General features: G+C 37.5%; 1 protein-coding gene across 2 annotated transcripts in view; it reads left to right on the forward strand.

The window, feature by feature from the left end:
- Positions 1-2,430: 2,430 nt before the first annotated feature.
- Positions 2,431-18,174, forward strand: part of LOC106867533 (eEF1A lysine and N-terminal methyltransferase) — a 35,010-nt gene continuing 19,266 nt past the window's right edge. The window contains exons 1-6 of one of the 2 annotated variants that reach the window (XM_014912431.2): positions 2,431-2,532; positions 8,341-8,472; positions 9,286-9,514; positions 14,385-14,593; positions 15,730-15,853; positions 17,108-17,226. In XM_014912431.2, the coding sequence (XP_014767917.1) occupies positions 8,381-8,472; positions 9,286-9,514; positions 14,385-14,593; positions 15,730-15,853; positions 17,108-17,226 (773 nt within the window). In that variant the 5' untranslated portion in view covers positions 2,431-2,532; positions 8,341-8,380. Of the gene's footprint in view, positions 2,533-6,107; positions 6,230-8,340; positions 8,473-9,285; positions 9,515-14,384; positions 14,594-15,729; positions 15,854-17,107; positions 17,227-18,174 lie in introns of those variants that run through there. The other variant, XM_014912430.2, reaches the window with a different exon arrangement.

Here is an 18,174-nt window from a genome sequence, read left to right on the forward strand (position 1 = left end):
GCCCCTGAACTGGCTCTTGTGTGGGGTTGTTGTGGGATTTTCGAGCGGGATCGTTGCTGGTGCCCCTGGACTGGCTCTTGTGCGGGTGACACATGAGGTTTCTCGAGCGAGATGAGCGTGGCCGTTGCCAGTACCGCCTGACTGGCCTTCGTGCGGGTGACACGTAAAAGCACCCACTACACTCTCTGAGTGGTTGGCGTTAGGAAGGGCATCCAGCTGTAGAAACACTGCCAAATCAGATTGGAGCCTGGTGTAGCCATCTGGTTTCACCAGTCCTCAGTCAAATCGTCCAACCCATGCTAGCATGGAAAGCGGACGTTAAACGACGACGACGACGACGATATATATGTATATGTATGTATGTATATACACTGGCCGTCGATCTGTGGAAATCTGACGCCAGGTACTGTGAAACACATTGGTTGGAGGACACAGTCCTTACCTCAATATTTTTCATCTGTGAAACTCTTTATCAGAGGTTGGCAAGCTTCTTTTATTATTAATTCCTTCGTGGAACCATTGATAACTTATCGACCCCCCACCCACCATCATGCAAATTTCTAACTTAAAATTAAAAGTATGATAAGAAAAATGTTCTTGATTTAAAAACAATATTCTCTTTATTCTTTTATTTGTATTGCATTTGGAAAAGAAATATTTAAAGAAATTTAACGAAAATACTTAACAAAATTGATGAAGAACAATAAAAATTCAATGGTATTATATTCGTTTCAAATTTTAGCACAAGACCAGTAATTTCAGGACAGGAGTCATGTCGATTATAGCGACCCCAGTGCTCAAATGGTACTTCTTTTATCGATCCCGAAAGGAGTAAAGGCAGAGTTGAACTCGGCGAAATGCCGCTAAGCATTTTTCCCGGTGTGATAACGATTCTGCCAGCTGGAATTCAGTGATATTATATTGGTATCATTGGAGTTTTTTGTATGAAATATGTTTGGTGAATACTAGTAATTTTATCAATATATGGCTGGAAAGTAATGTCTTTTAACTTTAAATTACTACGCTCTCTCCGATTCAGTTCGCTTATAATTCAGCACCTTCAATACTCCAAATCGTTTCACTGTTTATCGCTCGCTTGAATAACCACATACGAGGATGGACGGAAAAATTCGTAAATGGCTACGAAGGAGTGATGTCAGAGCTGTGAAATCTTGCATACATTAATTTCAATCCTTTTATTAATAGCTGCATTGTTTCTTTCCGGGTAAACTGACTTCAAAAGTAACTAATAACGACTTCTCTTGAAAATGTACAAAATTTGGCACCCTGATGTTATCAAGCACCTGCAGAAAAATGGTTTAGTCCCCAAAGGACATTCATGCTGGCATGGTAGCTCGTAGACCCCAAGGGGTCGATAGTGACCGCTTTATCGATCCTACTCTTTATCAAGGGTTCTCAGACATTATTTAAATGAATTTTCCACCAGAAACGAGGCTTTTGAAAAGTCTATAGCGAAATTTGAACTCATATCACAGATCCTTAGTAGTATTACTTATGTGGGGCTCCAGGTATCTATGGAACCAGGGTTAGGATCCGTTGTTCTATGTCACTACCAACCCAAAAGTGGCAAGCTGGTTGGATCGTTAAGCACGTCGGACAAAATGCTTTACGTTCTGAATTCAAATTCCCGCCGAGTTCACCTTTACCTTTCATTCTTTCAAGTTCGATAAAATGAAATATCAGTCAAGTACTGAGATCTGCGAAATGGATTAACTCCTTCTCCCTAAAATTGCTGGCCTGGTGCCAAAACTTATAACAAAATATTACTGTCAACACAAAACACACATATCTTGTCTTTTACAAACGCTCCCTCTCTTTCGCACACACGCGCACGCACAAGCACACATACACACACACACTCTCTCTCTCTCACACACACATACACACACTCTCTCTGCCCTCTCTCCCTTTCCCTTCAAGCTTTCTCTCTCACTTTCTGTTTTGTTACGCTCGTCTCCTCTCTCTCCCCTCTCTTATACACACACGCTCTCTCTCTCTCTCTCTTTCTCTCTCTGTCTCTTACTCTATCTCACTCGCTTTCACTTTCTTTCATTGTGTCTCTCTCTCTCTTCCTTCCTCTCTCACCTCTCTCTCTCTCTCTTTCTCCCTCTTTCTCACACACTCTCTCTCTCTCACTCTCCGTCTTGCTCGCCTCTTTCTCGCACTCGCTCCTCTTTGGCTCTCTCTCTCTCTCTCTCACACTGTCTCTCTCTCTCTCACTATCTCTCTTTCTCCTTTGTTCTCGTTCTCTCTCTCTCGCTCTCTCTCACACTTTCTCCCGCCTCTCTCTCTCATTCTATCTCGCTCAATCAACTCTTTTTCTCTCTCTCTTTCTTTCTTTCCCTCTTTCTCATTCACTCACTCTCTCCCTCTCCCTCTCACTCTTACAGTGAAGCCCATTAAAAGTGTTAACTGTATCGAGAAAAAGCAAGACAATATGGTTCTGAAAGGCACATCCCTCTTCTCCATAAACCAGCTGGACAACTATTCAAAGCAGTGGCGCGTCTCACGGTAAATTTCCAATTTATTTGATCTTTTGTATTATTGTTCCAGGTGTGTGATTAAATCTATAATGTTTAGAACCAAAGACTTTCTAATATTCAACATTAATTAAAATCTAAGTAGCAATTAGAACATTTAAACGCTCATCAAATTTTAATAACAAAAGAAAATAAAACGAAATGATGATGATGATGATGATGATGATGATGATGATGATGAAAGCACGATAAGTGGTTAAGTTTGTTCACTGGAGATTGTGTAAGAAGTATAGTCTTGAAAGAATACGGAAATGGTACGAACATAAGCCAAAAGGCACCACCGAGAACAATGACTGATTTTATGTGATTTTACAATCCAGTATGACTCAGTGATTGACGCTCAGAGACCAGACGTTGTTGTAATGAATAAAAGAAAGAAGGAAACAAAAATCATAGATATTCTTTTCTACTCTAGGCACAAGGCTTGAAATTTTGGAGGAAAGAGCCAGTCGATTAGATCGCAACTGCTACTCAATTTATCGCCCCCGAAAGGATGAAAGGCAAAGTCGACCTCGGCGGAATTTGAACTCAGAACGTAAAGACAGACGAAATACCTATTTCTTTACTGCCAACAAGGGGCTACACACAGAGGGGACAAACAAGGACAGACAAACGGATTAAGTCGATTATATCGACCCAGTGCGTAACTGGTACTTAATTTATCGACCCCGAAAGGATGAAAGGCAAAGTCGACCTCGGCGGAATTTGAACTCAGAACGCAGTGGCAGACGAAATACCGCTAAGCATTTCGCCCGGCGTGCTAACCGTTTCTGCCAGCTCGCCGCCTTAAAAATCATAGATATTGCCATAACTTGGGACGCACGCATGGGTGATAAAGAGCTGGAAATGAATGAAAAATACAAACTACTAAAAGATGAAATTGTGCGAATGTGGGCAATGGAGAGAGTAACTATCATCCCAGTAGCTGTAGGGGCATTGGGAGCACGAACAACCAGGCTTGAGAAATTGGGATTGACCTGAGGGTAGAACATGCTCAGAAAATTACTCTTTTGGAGACAGCGTGGATTTTGAGATTAGTGCTTTGGTATTAATTATCGTGGAAGGAGACCGTGTGATATTTTTGGCAACAGTTGGCAACAGGTTGCTGCCCACTCTTACAGAAATAACCGCAACAAGTAAAATCGAGAAGTAAAATGTGGAGATTTAAACTCAGCACATAAAGAGCCAGAAAAATTCATGCAAAACATTTTGTCCGAAGCGTTAACGATTCTGCCGAACTACCGCCTTTGATAAAATTAATATTTTCTTTCGACTAAAGGCAATGAACTGACAGAATCGTTAGCACGCCAAACAAAATGCTTAGTGGCATTTCGTCCGTCCTTACGTTCTGAGTTCAAATTCAGCCAAGATCGACTTTGCCTTTCATCCTTTCAGAGTCAATAAATTAAGTATCAGTTGGGCATTGGGATCGATGTAATCGACTTAACCCCACCCCCGAACTTGATGGCCTTGCGCCAAAATTTGAAAATAATAATGATACAACCCTTTGTTCTTTCCTAGCTATCTTTAACCATGTAACCATATGCAAATTAGACATTATACGTTAAACTCGTACTAACATCATTGACGGCGACTTTGAAAGCATCTTCTAATGAGGATTTACCTGTATTGTCTCTTGAACAGCAAGCAAACACAGGCACTACTCATACCGAGTAAACATCATTACATCTCACTTCCCTTAAACATGAGCAGCACGCAACCAGAGCCCTCAAAATCGCCCCAAATTTAGGACCTCAATATCATCAAGAATTTCTGGCGAAAGCACATCCTTAAATTGCTATGACCACATTTCAGCTTCTATCCTTTCTCTTCACGGCCAGAAGGTGCTTCAGTCTCCAACTATTATTGACACTCCGAAACTGGGGTAATGCCCTCAATGGAGGGCTGATGCCTGTTATTGTAGTTGTTGTTTTTGGATATAAAGGAAGGAATAATTCCCGTGAACTTTGTAGGTACTTCGTGACCTGTTAGTTTCGATGCTGTTAATATTCTGTTTAAACTATTGCGAGGCGACATCTACAGGGATGACATGAGTGGCGACGATTTTTCAGAGAGGTGATATTCCAAGGAGAAAGGACTCGGATAAGTGATCAGTGTGGTGCTTGGTGGGGTGAACAACAAGAGTAACGAGAGAAGGAGAAGACACAAGACCAGCCAACTCCGAAGGACAGAGGCCTTTACAGACATCCTAAATCGCATCCAGAAAAGGCTACCAGACCGATTGGCATGAAGTCACTCAAGGACATATTCCAGCCTCCGGCCCAGACGTATGCTGCCTCCTCCCTCAAATGTTTCTACTGTTTCTATAATGGTCGCTGCTCCTCAGAGTTGACTGGACTTAGATTATCACTCAAATATTCCTGCCCTACTCGTTTCTCCTTCTCACTTGTTCAATCCCCACCGGATCCCGCACTTATCCTTATACCTATCCTTTCTTTCCCAGAACACCGCCCCACTGGAATTCCCATAACTCATGTCTTTCCCGCAAGTGTTGACTATAAGTGGTGTATTCGAACATTAATTGTGTCGATCTCCCCAGTCTCAGAGAACACCGAACTGGCTATGAATACTACCCCTTCTTTTGTATTCAGCTACTACAAAGTAAAAGTAGAAATTTTTCGTCGTTCCACGGCGGCCTGTTTTTAATGTCTAAAATGGTTTTTCACGATGTAATTGTTATTTTATTTAACTTCTCCCAATCTTCGATTATTTTCAAAATTAACTGAAATCCATTGACATCGTATGTCTTTACAAATATGGCAACTAAAGAGAAGAGACCAGCTTGGTACTAAAAAAACTAATAACCGAAAGATTAAAATATTTCTTCTGTAGTCACTAGAGAGCCTTTGCACAGACACCCTTTTTACTAGAAATAATAGTCACACACTGCTCGAGTCAACGAAAGATCCTTTATATCCTCACTCGAAGAGTTAGAAATATCGCAAAAATCTCCCTGCAATCATACTCTAAAAACTTTGAAAAGATAAGTAAAGATATATTAAATGCAGTGTATGATGGTCATGGGTATATTATCTTTTACAAAACGTCAAGATTATGGCTCATCTGGAACTAAATAACAGGAACAACACTGATAAACAAGTCATTTTAATAGAAACGTATTTCGTTTTGGAATTTACTTTTTACGATTATTGATTTGAAACCGAGGAACAGTTTTGCAAATCAGAAAGGCACGTACAGAGTTACAGCGTCTGAAAAATATGCTTTGGCTTGTGCTATTTTACCCGGCTTTTTACGTTATGGATTCAAATCTTTTCATCCCTTCGGGGTTGACGGGTTCGATAGCATCGATTGAGTAACTAATTCCCTCATAATTGTTTCCCTTGTACCTAAATTTGTAACAGCTATTATTTGTCATTTAGCTAACCAATTAACTACTCGAATACTTGATTAATCGTTCAATCACCTGGTTTGTCAGGATCCTTCCGTCGGATGTAACGATGTAACGGAACTCCTCCTAGTCTGAAGCTAGCAATCAAAGGGGAAATCACCAGCAAGTTACTAGTTGTAAATTGTTGTTTATCTCCCTTCATTGTCAACATGCACGTGTAACTCTTCTCTAAATTAAAATTAAAGAACAAACGTTACTGGAGAAGCTGACCCATGGTGGGACATGTCAACCCTTTAAGGTTAAATATACATACATATACAGCTATATATATATATATATATATATATATATTCATTTGCATTCTATTGAATCTTGATCTAATCCAATATTATTTACCGTAAACCGCCTTTACGAACATGTATTGTAGCAAGCTAAACCCGAAATTCGGAGATAGCGATCTCTTATAAAATCAAACATTATCCTCAACTTAAATTATTTGTGAATTAACTGCTGAAATTTATTTTGTCTATTATCATTATAATTATTATTTTTATTTATTCTTAGTAGGGCTTCTTTTTTTTTTTCTGTTACCTAAAATAAGCTTAAATATTTTAGCAAAGCATTTGTTACATTGGTATTAAATACTAATTTAAATTGACTCTAAATATGTGGCAGAGTCGTTAAGGAAATTTTATTTTTCAGTCGGAAATAATCAAGTCTTCGATATTATATCCATAGTAATATAGTTTGTAATAAAAGAAGAAATGCTAAATTCGTTTTATATACCATTTACTATAAGTAGTTTGTCGAATCATGATGTGCGATGGACGCTAATCTAGTTTCGCAGCTCCTGAAATTCGCTTTCACCAAAATATTTCTTCTTTTTACACTTTCGCTTAAGCTTGACATAACTTTTAGTTCTTTTACATTTTATTGGGAGATTTAACTGCTATTTGTAGCTGATCAAGTAACTATTTTCTTGTCAACCTTAATGAACCGATATCAATCATTAGAAAATGTCATTTAAATTATTTTCTCTAACTTACCTTCTTATAAATGTTTAAAAGCTATTTCAATAATTTATTTGTATACATCTTTCTTGTAGCTGTTTAAAAACAATGATAGATAGTGGCCTAAATCTCTATCATTCGTTAAGGGAGAGTTGGTTGCTATTTCTAGCAGGTCTGATAGCCATATAGATGATTTGTAGTCATTGTAGGTGGACATTTTGCGAAAGTAAAAAAAAAGGTGTTAAAACAAAACTGGAAAGACAAAATTATTAGGCGTCCAACACGAAGAGAGTCGGTTTAGTGTGGTGTGATACTAGACTATAATATAAGATAAACTATATTACTGCAGTAATCCTGCTATATAATACACTTAGTTTAAATCCTTTCAAGCTTTGTTTCAAGACTAACCATGTGTTTACTTACCTTTTATACTTTCACTATTGCTAAGAGGAGATAATCCACATACTTTTCTTTAGTCCAATTTTTGCAGATTGGTCAAACAGTATCAGTGACCAGGTTATAAATATACTGTTAAATATACATGATAAGATAGATAGATAGATATAGATATAAACTAAAATCAACTAACTATAACTGTGCATAATAGGAATGACCACCATGACTCTATGTTGCAGTGTGTGTTTGTATATGTTTGTATACAGAGAGAGACCTGATTAATCATGGTCAAACATGAAACAGAAGGTATCACTTAATCAAACATAACTATACTCTACACCATGTATTGAAAGCACTCTTTCTCTTGTAATAATCAACACGTGTGTGTGATATAAGTTTGATAAATGCCAATGCATAAAACTCTCAGCCCTTGAGTCACTCTGTTGCTTCTGCTTAATATTAATAAAAATATACATATACTCATATTTTGAGTTCTATTTTCCCTGTTTGCATCACCATACCCATATATATCCATTTATAAGATCAGCAGTTAAAGCAGAGTTTTTGTAAACCAAAGGTCATGATTTCATGCCTCACTAGAGTGCTTCTTTATTATCAATGGTTTTTATGGTTTTGCCCCAGTATAGCATCAGTCAATAATGAGACCCATTGAATATTTCATTTTTGCATGTGTGTATGCCCCTTTTCAACTTATCAGCCTTGAAAATACAAACATAAAAGCTGATATATTTAAGTTTTACTTTTTTTAACACTTTGCTAATATGTCTCCCCATCTCTTTCTCTCCATATAGAGACATGCATTTAATCTTGGCCAACATGGCCTGATGACCAAAACAATCTAAAGCCAGTATCTAATTTCTGAAGGATAATAAATCTATCTCTGTGTAGTTGTTATAAAGATATAGACTGCTGTGATTATATTCTGATAAAAATTTGATATCTACCATGTTGGTCTTCTACTATATTTTCTCTCTTCTTTCAGTAATTTAAGTCCTCATCTGAAATCAGTTTAATTTATTATAATGGACTTACTTCCCCATCATACTCGAGACTTCCGATCCAATGCCTACTGGGACCGATTTTTCAAAACTCGTGGTCTGAAACCTTTTGAATGGTAAGAAAACTAATCCTGATATTTGTTTAACCTTTTCAGTCTGTCTGAAACTGTACCTGGTTCCATGATACAAACTTCCTGTTTTGAAGTGATCTAAATTAAAAGCTTCCATCAAATTTTCATGTTAATTTAACCCTTTAGTATTTAAACTAGCCATATCCAATCCAAATATCTTATCTGTTTTATGTTCAAACCAACCATATCTCATCTCTCAAACCTACCCTACAATGTCATTCTAAATATGCAACAGTCACATTATAATACTCTTAAAGCTACGAGATAAAACCTAATTAACTCAAAACAATGTGAATAAATAAGCTTTACATTTGACAGAAAAATTTGAATACTAAAGGGTTAAGTTTCAAACACGAGCTTAATAATGATTAAGTACATGGCTTTCACCCAGGTGGCCCTGGTTCGATTCCCGGCACCGGAACATAAATGACTAAGTAATTATACTAGATTCTTTATTGTTTCTTTAATTGGAATAAAGGCAAGCTTTAAAAAATTAGTACTAGGGGTTAATTCATTCAACTAAAAAATTCTTCAAGGATGTGCCCCAGCATGGCCACAGTCTAATGACTGAGAGAAGATAGATATGAAATTAACCCCACGTACAGACACTAGAGTAAGCAGTTAGTTGATTCTAATAATACTGTGAAAAACTTCAGATTGATATGCCATAATTGTTAGGAGATGGTTGCTCTTTTCTATAAGACATAAATTCATTCTAAAATGGGATTGTATTATGTTCCTTTTGATATTCTTAAGAATCTCCTTGCATCTAATTTTGTTTTCTTGTCTTTCCAAAAGGTATGGGGAATTCACTGACCTCTGCTCAGTATTGTGCAAGTATGTGAAAACCACAGATAAAGTGTTAATGGTAGGTTGTGGTAACTCACAGCTAAGTGCAGACATGTTTGATGCAGGTTTTAAACGGATAATAAACATTGATACCAGCTCTGTTGTTATCAAACAAATGCTCGACAAAAATCAAACACACCGTCCTGAAATGAAATTTCTTAAAATGGATGTTACTGAGGTAAGATTTCATCCTACTTTTTCTTGTCCAACCAAATCTTCAACCCAGTTCATCATCATCATCATTATTTATTGTTTTAACATTCAATATTCCATGCTTGCATGGATCAGGCAGAATTTGTTGAGGCAGATTTTCTACAGCCAGATGCCTTTCCTGTCACCTACCATCATCCATTTCCAAGTAAGTTAATGTTACCCCATGTAAACTGGAACCAAAGAACACTGCTTGTTTAAATGCGACACTCATTTACAACTATCATATCATATCAAGACAAGGAAACAGTAGCATGCACACACACACACACACCTCCATGTTCATGCTTATACACACATATATATATGTATGTTTGTATTTATGTGTGTGTGTGTGTATGAATCATCATCATCATCATCATCATCCTTTATTGTCTGTTTTCCATGCTGGCATGGGTTGGACAGTTTGACCAGAGCTGGCAAGCTGCACTAGGTTCCTGTCTGATTTGGCTGGATGCTCTTCCTAATGCCAACTGCTTTACAGAGCATGTGGAGTGCTTTTAACATGGTACCAGTACAGGCACTTATTACACACACACATATAGCTTCCATCTACCAAATCCACTCACAAGGTTTTGGTTAGCCTGGAGCTACAATAGAAGAAACTTGCCCAAAGTGTCACAGAGATCATCATTATCCATGTCTGACTACAACCAATAATTTCTGAAAAGAGAGAGGAAGACAGAGAAACAATGGGAAGAATTAGCATCAGTGCATGACTGGTACTTTGTTTATTGTCTCACCAGCACAGCCAAAGGAAGAAAGGTGAGGTCAACCTCAAAGTATTTAAACTCAGAATGAAGAAAGAATACTATTAGACAATCTATCCAACACTCTTACATCTCTCTCCCAAATCACCACTGATATAACACCTCAGTATTTTATTGGGATTTTGAGGTGGGAATGCTTAGAGGAAGAAGGGGAGTGAGTGTGACCCTATGATCACTTTTCAGTGTTATTGTTTTAACATTCAATATTCCATGCTTGCTTGAATCAGGCAGATTTTCTACAGCCAGATGCCTTTCCTGTCACCTCAGAGCTTCTGAGGCTGGTGGGAGGAAATGAATTATTTATACTCAGATGGATACCCAAGGGTTAGGTGAGTTAGATCAGTGAGGCCATTTTCCATACTGGCAAGAATTAGTTAAACAAGAACTGGTAAGCTAGAGGACCTCGCCAAGCATCAATCTCTGCATTGCCATGGTTTCTACTGCTAGATGCCCTTCTTAGCACCAACCGCTTTACAGTGTACTGGGTACTTTTTATGTGATTTTGCTAAAATGGCAACAGATTATATCTATCAAAAAAAGGAAAAGAATATGGCCCTTTCACAGGCTCCCATGCAGTTACCTTCTAAAATCAACACAAGGTTTTTAGCTAATCTGAGGCCATATTAGAAAAACATTTGACCAAAGTGTCTGACAGTAAAATGAAAATAGTAACAAAGTGAAAATGTTTTCCTTATAGCTATATTTGTCCCTTTTTCTTTTAGATATCTTGAATGTAGCACATCAACATCATCATCAAATTATCTTTTAATTCTTTCAGACATGTTTCTGTTGTTGGTGAGTATGAATTAGAGATGGCAGTGGCCATGTGTTAACCAAGTCAGAATTGACATAACATATTCAAGCCATTAATAAGGGGTATCAACATGATTTTTTAATATTCATTTTGCTATAAATAGCAACCAAATCTCCCTTATATTAACATTCTACAGTTACATCGAGTGACTTTGATTTGCATCTCTATCTTGTCTAAAGGAAACAATCATTGTATATGAAGAGGTGTTGAAAAGTTCCTAGTTTTAAGGATATTGTGAAAGGCCTGGTTGGAGGCCCAACCTTCCCAAGTTCTTTTACAGGGCTTAAAAAAAACTGAAGAACTGCTTCAATAAAAGTGAATCTGAAAGGGGAATATGTTGAATAAAATTATAGTTAACTAACTGATCCTCCTATATTTTTTTTTATCCAAAGCCAGGAACTTTTCAGCACACACACACACACCTGTATTCTTTTAGTTTTACTGAAGGTACATGGCCGAACAGTAAAGGTGTTGCACTTACAGTCGTAAGATCATAGTTTCAGTTCCTGGGCCAGATGATGTATTGTATTCTTGAGCAAAACTCTTCCTTTCACGTTACTGCACTCTACTCAGCTGTAAATAGATTTCAACAATAACTGGGAAGTTAACTTTGCAATAGGTTGGCTCCCACTTCAAGGAAAGCAACTTTTTCTTATCGACAGTAGTATTAACCCTTTAACATTCAAATTACTATGTCAAATGTAATGCTTATTTATTCACATTATTTTTCACCTATTTCATTTAGACAAGTTATCATCATCATCATTTAACATCCGCCTTCCATGCTAGCATGGGTTGGACTGTTTGATAGGAGCTGGCCAGGCTGTTTTGGTGGGTTTTTTACAGCTGGATGTCCTTCCTAATACCAACCACCCAGCAAAGTGGACTGGCTGCATTTTAAGTGGCACAAGCACATGTGAAGTCAATTTTGGTATAGTTTTTACAGCTGGATGCCCTTCCAAATGCCAACCACTTTACAGTGTGGACTGGATGCTTTTTAAGTGGCACCAGCACTAGCAGGGTTACCAAGTAACTTGCAAGACAAAGATCCTTTGAGAGGGGAGGGAGCATTGGAGGAGGTGATCTTGTGTCAGATGATGAAAACTTATAGTGAGACAGCGACAGAAACAAGTGTCTTGCTGTAAGGGAGGTACATGGTTACCTAGCCAGGGAGAGAGAGAATAAAGACAAAAACAGGTGTGCTGCAGTAAAGAAGATACATAGTTACCCAGCCTGATGGAAGAGCAGGAAGAGAGATACAAATCAAGGTAACTTGATTTAACTGAAGAGTGTTAATATAAGGGAGATTTGGCTGCTGTTTATAGCAAGGTAAATAAAAAAAAATCATGTTGATACCCCTTATTAATGGCCTGTCTGTCATCTGCATTCTGACTTGATGAATGAAAAATTGGCTCTGATGAGATTTTGAACTCCAGATCTAAAGCAACATTAAAAAAATGCTACTATAAATTTTATGTCTAGTACTTTACTGATTATACCATTCACTGTCCTAATCACTTGACTGATATTTTATTTTATCAACCTCTGTCGAATGAGAAGTAAAGTTGATTCCAGTTGTATTTGAACTCAGAACATAAAGGATCTAAACTAAATACCACAAAATGTTTTGATTGATCCAGTACTCTATAATTTGACTAATAATAATAATTGTTGTTTTTACTACTGGCACAGGGCTTGAAATTTTGTGAGAGAAAGTTAGTTGATTACATCGACCCTATTGCTCAACTGATACTTATATTGGCAACCCCAAAAGATACAAAGCAAAGCCAACCTCAACAGCATTTGTACTCAGATAAATAAGCCAGAAGAAATGCTGTTAAGCATTTTGTCCAGTGCAGTAATGATTTTTCCTGCTCACCACCTTAATAATAATAATAATATTCAGACAAATACATAACAAAAACACCAGGACTTACAAATATATATAACATACAGAAAATTGCACTACTGGGCACTGCACACATCCTACGCAAAACACTTTCAATACAGTAACCATAAGAGCATCGCAGCAAACCACAGCACATACCCAAGGCGCACAGAGCTGCGCTCGGTAAAGTGAAAGCACGTTATAAAAATAAAACTACTGAATAATAATAATAATAATAATAATAATCCTTTCTACTATAGGCACAAGCGCTACTTATTTCATCAACCCTGAAAGGATGAAAGGCAAAGTCAACTATGGCAGAATTTGAACTCAGAATGTAAAGATGGACAAAATTCTTAGCAGCATTTTGTCCATCTTTACATTTGATTCTGCCAGCTTGTCACCTTTCAAAAGATATTGATTTCAAATTTTAATACAAGGCCAGCAATTTTGGTTATGAGGGAAGTCGATTACATCAGCCCAAGAATTCAACTGGTACTTATTTTATTGACTCTGTAAGGATGAAAGGCAAGTCAGGTATAATGACAATAATCTGCTCAATACCACAGATTTGTTTGTCAGTTGCTTGACCACAACCAGTTGAGCATGTCCCTTAGTGGCTGATGATTTATGCATCTCATGGGGAGCATCTTTGTGGTGTGAATAATTCTCCTCTGGAAACATAGGTGTTTCATTCATCATCCTGAAACAAAATAACTTCAGCAGAATTGGAACATAGCATGTAAAGAGCTAGAAGAGATGCTGCTTAGCATTCTGTCTGGTGCACTAATGATTCTGCCGGCTTGCTTCCATAAAATTACATAGCCCACCCTTTCTTTTATCAGTCATTGAAGGATGAAATGCTACAGAATTTAAAACAAGAATGAAATGAACTGGAAGAGCTACCACATACCTAGATATTTTAGCCAACACACCAATGATTCTCCTGATCGAAATTTGCAATAATAATGATAAGCACCCACTACACTCTCTTAGTGGTTGGCGAAAGGAAGGGCATCCAGCTGTAGAAACTCTGCCAAATCAGATTGGAGGCTGGTGTTGCCATCCGGTTTCACCAGTCCTCAGTCAAATCGTCCAACCCATGCTAGCATGGAAAGTGGACGTTAAACGATGATGATGAATAACTGTGACATATTGATTCTTTTTTAGAATAGTGTGTCTCAAAGCAGATAAAGTTATAAAAAATAGTGTAAACATTATTATTTATAAATTTATCTTCTTCAAAATTCAATGTTCCAAAAAAAAAAAAATTATTTCACAGTCTTGGTGTTTCTAAATGTTTATGACATCAACAGTATTTGATTCTTATTTCCTCTCCCTTTCCTCACAATCTTTTTTACTTTAGATGGATTTTACTGATGGAGAGTTCAGTGTTGTCATTGATAAAGGGACACTGGATGCTCTATTGGTCAATGAAAGTGAAGAAGTTATAGAAAATGTTGATAAAGCACTTTCTCAGATCTCTCGTACGATGCGTCTTGGTGCTCGCTACCTGATTATAACTCTGTTGCAAGAACACATCCTTCGGAAACTATTGAAGTTCAGTTCAGAGATGTAAGTATTACAACTTGTGTTTATGTTGCATCAAATCTTTATAATGGCTCATCAAGCTAACACACCACCCCACTTTAACACCACTACCACCAGACACCTTGGGGACCTTTAGTATAGTTCACTCTCTTGGAAGTTCCTGATCAATATTTTTCCTGCAGATGTTTAGGCTGGACACTGGCTACATCAATCTCACCAGTTTGGAAGGAACTGCACAGATAATGTGCCCTGCTCCACCTCCCATGAATTATTTATTAAAATCAGTACTGGTATATATTTCATATAGCTTATACTTATATAAGGGCGTTGTTGTTGTTGTTGTACTTATACATATAAAATGATGATGTTACCATCATTGAATGTACTACTCCTCCCCATCAGTCAATAATTACCACTGCTTATAACTGTCAATAATTCCAGTCAGCAGTTACCATGACTATACAAGCCTGTTCAGTAATCCCTGTCAACAATGACCACTGCTGTAAAAGTAGAATAATTGAATGTGGTCTACTACAGCTATGCCCTGGATATTTTTTCAGTCTGATAGAGAATTATAAAGGAGATTTCTTCTGCTTGTAGCAAAAGGAATCATCTCTCTCTCTGAGTGAGGAACAGATTGAATGTTTGTGTCTGACATTTGTTGTTGTCTGGTCACAAAATTAGGTCTTTGAATGCCCCTCCATTTTGCTATTATGTGTGAAGGCATGACAGAAAATAGACAAGTATCCTCCACTGGATGTGTAATGTTAGTGTGTGTGATTGACAGAGCAGACATAAGCTGAATATAAAGAGGAATCAAATGTAGTGGGAATGGAGAAATGAAGAGAGATGATTGCACTGATATCGTTGTGTATAGAGGTTTACAACTGAGTAAAGAGGCATCAAGCAATTCAAGTGGAAGGTACCTGAGCAAGAGGAGGAACAAGAGAGACATGACGAAGACTGCTTTTAAGGAGATGAATCTGAAGAAGGATATGACAGGAGGGAAACAAGTAATAAGGTAATTGGCTAGAGAAGACCTTAACCTGTACAGACATGGAAAAATAGCTGTGAAATGATAGTGATGAGGATGATTATAATAATGGTGGTTGTGGTAGCAGCAGCTTGAGTAATTTCCTTTTGTTTATGTTTTTTTGCAGGGAATTCCCAATCCGATTCCATCGTATTGAAATTGAAGAACAACCACTACATAAAAATACGTTCTGTATGCCAGTGTTTGCTGTTGTGATAACGAAATTCAAGAAAATTCCTGGCATGAAACAGGTAATAATAATAATAGTAATAATGACCTCAAATTTTGGCACAAGGCCAGCAATTTCATGGTAGCTGGGTAAGTCAATTATATTCACTCCAGTATTCAACTGGTACTTATCTTATTGACCCCAAAAAGGTGAAATACAAAGTTGACTTCAGCAGAATTTAAACTCAGAATGTGAAGATGGACAAATTGTTGCTAAGCATGTTACTTGACGTGCTAACAATTCTGCTAGCTCCCCACCAATTGTTTCAATTTTTGGTACAAAGCCAGCAATTTTAAGAGAAGCAGGTTAATCAGTTATTTGACCATTAAAAAGATGACAGGCAAAATTGTACACAGCAGATTTCAGAATGTTAAAGATCCCGAAGAAATACTGTTAAGCATTTTATCCTACATGCTAATAATTTTACCATTTCTCTGCCTTAATAAAGATGCTTTCTCCTCTTGGTACAAGACCAGCAGTTTTGAAGGGAGAAGTTTGTGCCATCAACACCAAAAATATAAAAATCAAAGTTGATTTTGGTAGGATTTGAACTTTCAGCATAAATAATAATAATAATTTATATATTTGTTTTGCAAGATTTGCAATGTGAAATCATGCGTTGAAGAAGATGTTGTTGTATTTGGGGATGGTCATATTGCCAGTTTAGCCAATAAAAACACATGCACTGTATATTTGGTGTTAATTTGCTTCAGCTTTATATTACATTACATTAATCCTATTTCGGCCAGAGTTCTTTCGTCACACTTTCTTAAGAAAGAAGAAAGCAAAGAACCACTGATGAGGTCACAGAAGTGTGACGAAAGAACTCTGGCCGAAATAGGATTAATGTAATATAATGCTGAAGCAAATTAACACCAAATATACAGTGCGTGTGTTTTTATTGGCTAAACTGGCAATATGACCATCCCCAAATACAACAACAATAATAATAATCTTTTCTACTAAAGGCACAAGGCCTGAAATTTGTGGGGAGGGGTACTAGTCAATTACATTGACCTCGTGTTTCACTGGTACTTGATTTATCAACCCTGAAAGGATGAAAGGCAAAATTGACCTTGGTGGAGTTTGATCAAAGGGCATGAAGACAGGCAAAATACTGCTAATAATTGTTATATTTGCTTTCGCTTTTCAGCTCAAATCATTCTGGAGGAGCTGAGAAATTATTCTTATTTTTTCTCTCATTTTCTGTATTTTGTCACGCACATCATTTCTCTTCTACCTTTTATCCATTGCTTCTCCAACTGTTTCTTTACAGATTTTTGAAATTGTCCGCCAAGTTGACTCTGTGCAGCGTGTCGACACTGCAGGAGAGGTGATAGCTGTAATTAATGAGATGCAGAAGTTTGCAATGATGAAGCAACACTTGAATAAATAGTGAGTTCTTTTATGTTCCTATTTTCTTTCCCAAAGCATGGCTGTGGTTAAAAAGTTTGCTTCCCAACCATACAGTATCCGGCTCAGCACCTTGGGCAGCTGTCATCTGCTATAGACCCTGGCCAACCAAATCCTTGTGAATGGATTTGGTACATCTAAACTGAAAGAAGCCTGTCATGTATGTATACACAGAGGGGGCCCATAAGTTATGCACCAAGATTAAAATTCATTTATTATATATAAAAACTGTTTGAGCGCTTGACTTTCAATCCATCTTGTATATTAAATTTATGTATGTTTTGGGCGTCTGCATACCTCCTTGTTGTAACATCACATGATAGTTGTAAATGAGAATTACCATCATACTGGGAGAGTTGATTGTTTCCATTCTTCTATGAAAAACATGTCTAGCCGTAGTAAAGTATTACTTTGCTTGGAAACAGGTGAGTTTTGGCAACAGGGTGGTCATCCAGCTATAGAAAATCTACCTCAACAAATTGTTTGTCCCTGGAAGCTTGAAGAAGTCATTTTCGTCATCATTTAACACCCACTTTCCCATACTTGCATTGGTCAGAGTTTTATTGAAGTATATTTTCTACTGCCTGATGCCCTTTCTGTCACCAACCCTTATCTATTCCCCCATGACCAAACATGTTTTTGTAAAATATTGGAAATAAATGGCACTGCTTGTATGGGTGATAATCATTTACAACTATCACTGCATGTGAAGACAAAGAAATACAAACCTACATATATATCATCATCATCATCATCGTTTAACGTCCGCTTTCCATGCTAGCATGGGTTGGACGATTTGACTGAGGACTGGTGAAACCGGATGGCAACACCAGGCTCCAGTCTGATTTGGCAGAGTTTCTACAGCTGGATGCCCTTCCTAACGCCAACCACTCAGAGAGTGTAGTGGGTGCTTTTACGTGTCACCTGCAC

Source organism: Octopus bimaculoides, chromosome 5, assembly GCF_001194135.2.
Source record: "Octopus bimaculoides isolate UCB-OBI-ISO-001 chromosome 5, ASM119413v2, whole genome shotgun sequence".
NCBI classification, from domain to species: domain Eukaryota; kingdom Metazoa; phylum Mollusca; class Cephalopoda; order Octopoda; family Octopodidae; genus Octopus; species Octopus bimaculoides.